Below are 10,737 nucleotides of genomic sequence, written 5' to 3'. Positions count from 1 at the left end.
ACACACAAAGAGACAGAGAGAAAGAGAAGGTATCTATTTTCCTGAAGACTGTGAGCTCATGAAGAATAGTTCTGATAGTGAAGGCCAAAGAAGGGACTCACAGGACTTGTGATAGCATGGCTATGAAGCCCTGTGTCTTACACTGGGAAGAACAAGTGCCCTGAACTCGATGTCATCTGCATGTTCTGTGTTCTTTGGTATGTTACTAAATTCAACCAAGGAGTTTCATGATCTGAACAATGAAGTGAAAGCTGTTGAGAAAATTAAATGTCGTGACATGTCCAAAGCACTCAGCATGGTACTTATTGTTAGGTCTGAGGGTTTTAACAGGTGCTCAGGCTGTGAGTCACAGTGGCAAACAAGAATGCAAAGACTTATTAACTTTGCAATAGAGGAGAGACCATAAACAGCACTGGCCTGCAGGACAATTAACTTGTGAGATGGGGATAGGAACAAGTGGTCTTTGGCCCCTTTGAAAGATGGTAGAAGGGGTGTCCTAAGATTCTGGGTACTGTGGTTTTTCAGGATGTGTTCCAAGCAGGGTCTGAAAAAGATAAAAGCAAGGTTAAGTAGTAACCTGAAACAACAGAATTCAGCTACAAAATGAAGTTACTAGTTTCATCAGTTGGCTTTACATCTAACACCATAGTAAGCATTTTTTCTTTTTATCTTTTTTTAAGAGGATGGTGCTGGAGATTAAACCCAAGGTCTTGAGCATACTAAACACATACTCTAAGTTTGATTGAATTTGAACCCAGCCCCGTGATAAGACTTTATGAAATGTTAGCCAGCAGCAACAGTGGCACCAAGTCATTTTTCTGCCTTACCTTAATCAATTGCCATGTATCATTCATTGAAGCCCAGCACCAGCCTCATGGCGTTTTTGCCCTTGCCTTTGTTCTGGCATATGCAATCGTTTTTGTTTTGTTTTGCTTTTTTTATTTATGGTATTGAGGATAGAATCTGGTAGGCAAAGCCACCAGTTGACTTTGGTAAGCAAGGCTCTATCACTTGAGGATCTATCCTAAGCCCTTCTGTTTTAATTTTATTTTTGAGATCAGGTCCTGCTGACTTTATAAAAAAAATCTAACTATTGTTCTCCAAACCACTATTCGGGTAGAAAGGGCATTTGCAGCAACACAAAAACCATGACACAGAGATGTTTTGCATAAAATTCCTAGCCGTATTTTATAAGGAGTAAAGAATAATGGAATGTCGTAGAGAGAAGATAGAGATTGAGTAAGTTTTTTCCGGAGACTTGTGCTTTCCCTTCGAGTCTATACATGCATATACATATTTATCTATATCCATGAAGTTTTACTATGCTGCTCAAGCTGGGATTGAACCTTTGATCTCAAGAGATCCTCCTTCTCAGCCTTCCTAGTAGCTGGAACTACACATATATTCTACCATATCTGGCTCAGTTAATACCTCATTTAATAGAGAACAAAACTAAATTTCCATAGGAAACATTTAGGTGAAACATGAATGACTTTTCTGTTAGGGCCCTTACTAGTACAAACAAATAAAGAGAAGGATTTTATTTTCTGTTCATGAATCTCTGTAGGATATGGGAAACAAAAAAACATTCTTGTATAGCTTTGTATGACTCTGAAGTCATCAACTAATTGTAGCAGTTTTTATGGATTTCATCATTCTTTCAAGTGCAATTTTTTTTACAAGTTCTGTGACATAATCATTAAAAGTAGGTAAAGAATGAGTAGTGGTAAGTTGGACCATAGACATTTTTAGGAAGAATTATTGTCATGTTTACCTACTGTTCTGCAATATCAGAAATCAATTACATTGGAAGTTATCTATTTTTAGGACATTTTCATGGGAAGAATTGAGAATATGGAGTCTGCAAAGACCTTCAAAAAAGTAAGTCTACTTTGCCTGTTCATGACTGGTTCTCTACCACAAGGACCATGTCCCGAGTCCCCACTCTATCTTTTTGTAACCTGGGCCTCCTAGCTGCATTTGATACTGTGTGGAGGGTGGGAAGGAATAAGAAAGAAGTAGCATATGTTCCATTCAGTTTCTTGCTTGTAAATGGAGAAGGTCCAGAGGTGTCAGCAGTAAATTTTCCTGTCTCTCTCTGGCCATGTGGCAAATGGCTAGGTACATGTGTCTGCTACTCTGAGCTCTTCTCTTTTCTGTGCAGCCAAAATCTGTGGGTGCAGGGCAGACAGTGGGTCTGGCAATGAGTGGGTGAGAAAACCATTCCAACAGCTCAGATGTCTTCAGGTATGTAGACAGAGCAGGATTAATGAGTCTCCATCTTCTGCTGGGGCTGCAGTAAATCTTTGCAATACCACTTATTTTCTCTCTAGGGATATTTAAAACAAATCAACAAAAACCCTTGTCAACTTTCTCCCTTCATTCTTCTGTCTCTTTTATCCCTTCACTCTCTGAGAAGATTAGCACTGCTAATAGTAGAAACATTCTCTGAGTGCACTGAAAGGAATTTTCTTTGTACTTCAGCCACTCTGGGGACGTCCAAGCTTTGTTCTAGAAGCATAAAATACAGATTCCCTCTAGAAGTGACTACTCCCAAGTCCTAAGAGCAGAACAATTATAAACAAGTGTAATCACTTATGATTATTAAAAACTGTTTGGTAAAACTCAGATTCTTTTTCTTTTCTTGATCTTTAGTTTTCTATTTTATTAATTTTCTCCCACTGGGTTGATTTTTAGCTTTCTTCTGTTTTTCTTTGTCAGATTGATTAAATATTACATATTCTTCCAAAAACTTTAGAAAATAATTGTATAATTTAAATTTTCTTCTACTTTTTCTCACTTTCCTTTTTAACTGTTTTCTAATGACTTTTCTCATTGTTATATTCCAAAAGATGCTTTTAAAAATCACTTGATTTCTATACATAATGTAGAATTGTAAGTTTTTATTAAAAGTAGCTATTCCGTTCATCATGATGAAATGCTTCCATTTTTTAAATTTAATTTTATTGTCAAGGTGATGTACAGAGGGATTACAGTTACATATGTAAGGTAGTGCGTACATTTCTTGCTGAACTTGTTACCCCCTCCCTCATTTTTATCTCAAATATACCCCCACACCTACCCCCAAGTTATACTTCCATCTTTTCTCTTTTTCCATGCTCTGAAGTTAAGTTAAAAACGTTGGAGGAACAACGCCCAAGCCCAGAGTTCAAGCCCCACGACCCACCAAAAAAAAAAAACAAAAAACATTGGAGGATGACATAAACCCCACCTCAGCAAGAAGCCTGGATAGGGAGTAATGGTCACAATGCTTAGTGACCTGCCTTCAAGAATGAAGCATCAGCTGAATTTCTCTCCCTCATACACTGGTCTTCTCTCTTCTATACCATGGTTGTGATCTCTTCTTTAACCCTGGCTCAAAATGATACAGCATTAAATCCTTACAACCACCAGAAGCACCCCATATCTGTGATTTTTGTGGAGTTGTCCACCCTGACCCTTATCTGTGGTTTCCCTTCCAAAATTACTTTATATATCCTCATATAGTTATGCCTTCCCATTCTTGAGGGTCTCCATAGCACTCCTTCAAAGGAACATACAAGCCGGGCACTGGTGGCTCATCCCTATAATCCTAGGTACTCAGAAGGCTGAGATTAAAGTTCAAAGCCAGCTTGGGCAGGAAAGTCTGTGAGACTCTTATCTCCATGTGCTAGGGCTTGAATTCAAGGCCATGGTGCTCTTGCTTAGCTTTTTAGCTCAAGGTTGGTGCTCAACCACTTGAGCCATACCTCTGCTTCTGGCTTTTTTCTAGTTAACTGGATCATAGTCTCCTGGACTTTTCTTCCTGGGCTGGATTTGAACTTGGATCCTCAAATCTCAGTCTTTTAAGATGCTCACACTTGTGTGTGATTCTAGGGTATGTTGTCAGGGTTGAAATTTATTTATTTATGAATTTATTTGGTGCTTGGAATGGAACGCAGGGCCTCATGCACATTAGGCACACACTCTACTAGTCCATATTCTTGTTTTCTTTTATACCCAAGTGATCTATGACTACCTCTTTGTCACCTAGATTTCCCTAGCTTTTTCTATCCTCCACCAAAAAGGCATGGTTGGTATAAAAGCTGAGGAACACTAGAATATAGTTAATCCTTTTGCAGAAATATGTCCTCATGGACCACTGGTCTATAACTTTGCTTATAGGACTTCCATGTAGGTTATTTCTGAACTTGACACTTGATTCGTGCTTAAAAGTCTTCCTTTGTGGAAGGGATAACATTGTCCAAAAGGAAACATACTCATTTCCTGACTTATCAAACAGTAACCCCACTGTACATCACCTTCTAAAAACAATAAAAATACATAAAAAAGAACTATTGTCAAGTTTAGCTAATTTGTTCCCTTTGGTCATGTATATCATTTGAATCTACTTTTTATAAGCTGGCAAATTTATTTCACTATATTATTCTCTCTTGTAACTAAAATGCTAAAATAAAGCTATGTGTGTTATCTATGAGTACTAGTTTTAGATTGTGTCTGCATGTTTAAAGTCAGTAATTCAATTCAAATTCACTAAAAAATTCTATTCAAAGTATAGATAAATAAGAAATCAGAAATACAGAGTTAATTCTACTGTCTTCATAACAACTTTTTCATAAATTAGTTGTTGGTAAACTAAACATGAAGATATCTTCACAATTGTTAGCCTATGTTGGTGCCTGAGTGCTCTGGCCAGAATAAGGTTTTATGTGTCTCTGTTAGTTTTCTTTAATGTCACAGTTTGATATGTATATCATAAAACTTTAAATTTAGCATAAGGGAGAAAGCATCTTCCTTAGTAAGGAATACTTCTTTTTCACAATCAAATTTGAATTCTTCCATAAACCAACTATGGGATAGAAAGATAAGAATGGCCTGCACACAAGTACGACCTTATAGCCTCGCTCTGGAATGTTTAAATGCCTGGTACAAAGGATTCAGAGAGTGAATAAAACAAAATGTTTCTCTCTCTCTCTCTCTCTCTCTCTCTCGCAGTTGGTGGATTTAGTACCAAATGGCATTTCCTGACCAACTGTGATGAAATTGTTTTTAGGTCTCAAAATAGCATGGCCGAAGGTGGAGATTTTGTGATTTTTGGAATTGCATTTCTCCACCCCCCATGCTTTACTCCTTACCCTGCATGGGCAGGAGAAAGCTCCCGGCTGGCTGGGGTCCAATCTTAGCGGCTGATTCCAGTTACAGTCAGCTACTAGTCCTTGAACTGGTATCAAACGCATGCGCACTAGTGTTAAATTATGGCCAGCGGGTCTCTCTTAGTCCCCGCACCTGTTTCAGATCCGTCACACAAGACGATCATATTTTTCCTTTTAAAGAAGCAGAATATTTGTTGATCGTGTAACCGGAGACACCCACTGCAGGACTCTGCAAGAAACGTCTACAATTCGTAATGCCCACTCCTCAGATCGGCAGTGCCTGGGAAGTGGTTGTGATAGACCAGGGCAGGGAAGGTGCCTTTAAGTCCAGGGGCTTCACATCTGCTCCTAGAAAATGGACTCAACACTTAGAAGAAAAGACATCTGGATTGTAGGTAGCGTGTGTCTTCTGTCATCTTCAGTCCTATGGCGCCTGTTGCGATCAGTGCTGAAACGGGGAGTCCACCAGCAGGCACGTGCCCTTGGGGATGCCCAGGTAGTGAAATTAACCCAGACTGATTCATTTCGCAGTTCTGTTTGAATGTTTCCAGCCTGGGAGTGGTGCTTGCCAAAGGCAATGGAATGAGGCTCTGTTGAATCCTTGCCAGGGCTACTGACTTAGGAGGGGCTGGGATAAGAATAGAGGCAGGTGGCACCTTTCAACATTTCTAGCAATTGCATCAACTTTCACGGAACTATGAGCTAACCATGCTTGATGTATATTAAATCTGCTTTTTTTTAAAATGTGAGAGCTAAAGCCAATGCTAACATGAGTTTTCCCCTCTTCTTTGTTTTTATATAAACATAAGCCAAACTTTCTTCTCCTTAGGGACTCTACTGGAAACAATGTCAGGAGAGTGATGAGCTCTCTGAGTGCAGTACTCCATGCTTTGTCCTGATCATTTATTGATAAAACACAGTTGAATCTCTATGTTGATATTACTTTTCCTATGGTATTGCACCACTGGGCAAAATAGTAGACTGCTAATCAAAGAGAAATAATACTGATGTTAAATATTTAAATGTATCCTAAGAGAAGGTATTCATGTCTTGGAGAGCATCTTTTTCTACTTCTTTTATTCATTATTACATAGTGAATTATATTTTAAATGTTATAAGACAATTTAGAAAATACTACAGACAACAGCCTAAATCATTGTTCTTACCTGAAGGTGATAGAGGGTTTTCAATATTTTTCCCCCTTTCATTTACCTCCCAGAAACTTTTGGGTCTCTCCCTTTTAAATCCTCCCATGAAGTTTTATTTATTTACTTTAAAAATTCTCTTTTGGTGCTGGTGAGCAAACTCAGGGCTTTACACTTGCTCAGTGAGCACTCCACACCCATGGAATTGTAATACTACAGATATACTGTGTACCTATTGTTGCACATTGTAAACATATGTGTGCTTTATGCATAGAATAGTAAGATGTCCTTAGTCTTTCTTCACAAATGTTCACCCCCTTGGGATACTGTTGCCCCCATGGACAATGCATGATTTACATTTTGGGGTGGACAATATACCTCTATACCTATGCACACATGCTTTATTTACATCTTATTCCATGAGAACCTACCAGCTCTACCTCTTAGTGTAGGGAGGACGTGGCTTCCCCAGGAAACTTCCCCAAGGCCCCACCATCAAGTTCCTATTCTGAAGCATTGCTGAGTCTTGGTTAATTAGTGGAAGACAAGGAAAAATGTCAGTAGGAGAAGGCAGGAATAGAAAAGAAAATTTTAAGCAAGACACATTAAAGTCTAGCATCCTCAAATGTCACTATTGTCTTGTATCAATCATTTTTGATTGCTTAGTGTATCTCTTGTGGAAAATACTAGGACACTTACATTTCTTCTGTGTGAAATACTATGAGGACTTGCATGTTCCATGCAGGAAAAAAAATGTGTTATTCACTGAAGCTGTAAGGATGTAGATCTCTGATATTTTCCAATAAAAAGCTCAGTATGTATTTAAGAGTATTGTGGCTATATCTTTTTAAAAGCTCTCTTTTTGCAGTTTTTTAATCGTAAAAATACCTCAGGTTAGATTTTTTCCAGTATATCATCTTTTAACTTTTCTTATGCTAATGATTATTGAGAAATATAGGTCACCTATTGTCTTAAAAAGTTCTCCAAGCCCAGCAGTTTTAGGGAACCTCTTTTATTGAACTGTCAGAAAATCCTATTCAGAATATTCATCTGTTCTGATTCTATTCAGTACACAGATTGAGGAATCTCAGGGTACAGTGTTTTGGGTGACCTAGACCAAAATGCCTGGCTGAGTCATTTCTATATTTATGTTTTCTCAGAGTAATTAAAACTATGATAGTTTTGTGTCATTTTTGCTATTTGTTGTAATATGAGAAAAACATTTATTTTCTCAGACTACCTTCATGATTTTTACTCTCCATTTAGTCCTCTGTTTGGTTTTTTTTTTTAACTGTATTTTTTTGTCTTTTCTTTTTTGGTACTGGGGATCGAACCCAGGACGTTGCACTTACTAGGCAAGCGCTTTGCCACTGAGCTATATCCCAGCCCTCTCCATTTAGTCCTCTGTATCCATGGACTGCCCATCTTACAAATCCAACTAACATCGTTTGAAACTGTGTGAGAAAAACAATGTTTGTACTAAACATCTGTAGGCATCTTTTCCTTCCTTGTCATTATTCCCTAAGCAGTACAGAATAACTAAGAATAAAACGCAGGCTGCAATCTAGAGATGATTTAAGGTACACAAGAGAAAGTGCACAGGTTATATGCATTTATGTCCATTTTATGTAAAGGGCTTGAGAAAGAGTCTAAAATGAGTCTTCCAAGGAAGCCAAATGATTGTATTTTCATGTTACCTATTTTTCTAATAATATTTTCATATATTAAATCACTGAAAGTTTTTTTTAGCAAAGCAAAATTAGTGCAAATCATAGTTCTGATGTCTAATTATTTATTTTTCTAATGCATGCAATATTACAATCATAATTTTAAAAAGTGAATTGTTAGTGTATGGTTTCAAATGCTCTAAGATCTCTCTCCATGAGATAGTCCTAAATCATCCTCTGGACACCTGGAAACTATATTCAGGTCTTTGCCTTTTTCCAGTTGTCACTCTTCCCTCTATTTCTCAGTGTCTGCTCACTGTGTGGTAACAAGAGGCAAAATCGGGGAAATTGTGATAAGCAGACAGCAGTGGAGTATTTTCTCTAGAGAGCAGATAAAAAATTGATAAATAATAGAAGAAATAGTTTCTAGAATCTTGCTATTAGGATAATTCACTTAGGAATTTTAATGTGTCCAGCACTGGGTCTCTACAATGTCACTCCTGAGTTCCCACTGCAAAGCAGAACCTGAGACCAGGTCATCTGTGTAAATCCTTGTCTTGGAAACTGGCTCCTAGGAACAGACATAGGACCCTGGGGTATGTGAAACAGATAGGAAGACCCCCAAAAGATGGTTGCCAAGCTGGCTACTGTGTGAAGATGACATCAGAGTGGTATTTCTTCCTCTAGTGCCAAAGAGATGCTGATCCACTAAGCATTGTCTCCATTGGTACAGGGTAACTGACCCACTTAGCATTTTTAGTTGCCTAAGCATAAATACCAATTCCCATTGGTTGGGGTCCCTCAGCAATGCTAGAGAATCCCTGGGGAAGGACAAATATGGTGGCTTTGGAGTGAAGCCCTTCACTCTACATTTGCAAGAATCGAGTTGCTAATTCTCATTTTGAAGTTATCAGCTTATTTTGTTGTTACAGACTCATCTGAGGGATCTTTAGCTCAATTTGAGTTAGAAATCTTGAAGAGGCAAACAATAACATCCATTCTATACTTTGCGGGAGCTGAGTTCCAGCCTAAGAGAGACAGTGGATGCTGTAGGATCCCAGACTACTTCCTGAGGACCTGAGGAGCAAAGCTATGAACAAAAAGTGTCTGTTGGCACACACTCAGTCAGCTGTTGCTTACGATCTTGGGATTTCTGCCTGGGTCTGGGTCTTGTCTGTTCTTTGCTCTAAGCACCTGGCATTTGCACTTGACACGAAGATCTGCTCCTATGTGTTTGGTCTGTGTGCCATGGGCTTGCAAGAGGTGTTGAAGATGTTCATCATTGCTGCCATTGAAAGGCCATATATAGGTCAGGTTCAAGCCTACTGCACATACAGAATGGGGAGTGAGAATTGGGATAGGGGAAGGGTCTCAGAAAAGCTTCAGGGAAGAGTGAGCAGTTGCTGATAATGGTCATTTGTGAAAACCTTTTGTTGTTGTTGTTGTTGTTGTTATTGTTGTCCATGGGGCTTGAACTGAGGACCCGGGCATTGTTTCTGAGCTTTTGCACTCAAGACTAGCACTCTACCACTGAGTCAAAAACCATATTTTTGAAAGCAGCTTGCATTTAGCTGGGAAACCTTGGTAGGAGAAATCAGAACCCTCCCCTCTATGTATCAAAAATTTATACTATTCTCTTTGCAAATACCTGGAGGGTTAATTAACCTTCCCAAGGTCCACATGCAGTGAGAGGTGGAGCTAGGTTTTGAACTCAGTTTGGGTCCTGTGCTTGGGTTGAGGCTAACTTTGATCTAGATTGCCCTTACCACACCCAACCATGCTTCACACTTAGGCATCCTTTAGAAGACAGAATACTGGGTTCCATTTGCAATTTCTAATCTCCATACTTCTGCCTTTGGGGAATTCTTTGAATTATTTGCAAAGCAATGTGTACCTGTTTGATTCTGCTGCCCCACTTGTCACCCAGCCTTGCTCTTAGGACCGAATAAAATACTGTGTATATCTGGAGTGATTTGTAAAATATAAAAGGCACTATAGTTGTGATTATTATCACTATATTGGTCCATTATGTATTTTAGTATCTTTAGGTCTTTAAATTCTGCTTACATACAAAAACAGCCTCTGCACATGTAGTAGTACCTCCTTGATTTTTGTATTCCTTTTAGTGGTTCATTCAATCTCATTCATATGGGGGGGCACTCCTGGGGCTTGAACTCAGGGCCTAGGCACTGTCCCTGAGCTTTTTTGCTCAAGGCTAGCACACTACCCTACCACATGAGCCACTGCTCCACTTCTGACTTTGTGATAGTTAATGGAGATGAGTCTCACGGACTTTCTTGCCTAGGCTGGCTTCCAACCACTATCCTTAGATATCAGCCTCCTGAGTAGCTAGGATTAGAGGCATGAGCCACTGTTGGCTAGCTAATTTATAACTTCTAAGAGGGAGACATAACTTTTTATTTGCTTTATTAAGCAAATAAAATTGATTGTGTTAGAGAGCTATATACTTGTTTGGATGGCTGCATAAATCTAATATAATCCATTGCTCATGGTTTTTCCAATTTGGAAATTCTTATGTATGTGGGTTATTGTGGCGTTTCTGTAATGAATGGTACACTAAATGCCTGTAGTGTGGCATGCAGATTGTGACTAAAAAATTAGGGAACTTGGTAGTATGGAGGTTCCTCAAAAGACTCCACAGAGAGCTCCCGTATGACCCAGCAATCCCACTTTTGGGCATTTACCCAAATGTTTACAAACAAGACCACACTAAAGCTACCAGCACAACTATGTTTATTGCAGCATTATTTA

At 38.8% G+C, this 10,737-nt stretch overlaps 1 protein-coding gene across 1 annotated transcript in view; it reads left to right on the top strand.

The window, feature by feature from the left end:
- Mylk4 (myosin light chain kinase family, member 4) overlaps positions 1 to 10,737 on the top strand; it is a 108,613-nt gene that overhangs the window by 23,627 nt on the left and 74,249 nt on the right. Inside the window, exon 3 of the mRNA XM_013016610.1 lies at positions 1,828 to 1,881. Within this exon, the coding sequence (XP_012872064.1) occupies positions 1,828 to 1,881 (54 nt within the window). The remainder of the gene's footprint in view (positions 1 to 1,827; positions 1,882 to 10,737) is intronic.

Source organism: Dipodomys ordii, unplaced genomic scaffold, assembly GCF_000151885.1.
Source record: "Dipodomys ordii isolate 6190 unplaced genomic scaffold, Dord_2.0 Scaffold32, whole genome shotgun sequence".
Lineage (NCBI taxonomy): Eukaryota > Metazoa > Chordata > Mammalia > Rodentia > Heteromyidae > Dipodomys > Dipodomys ordii.
The sequence above is the reverse complement of the archived record's forward strand: the minus strand, read 5'-3'. Positions and strand labels throughout refer to the sequence as shown.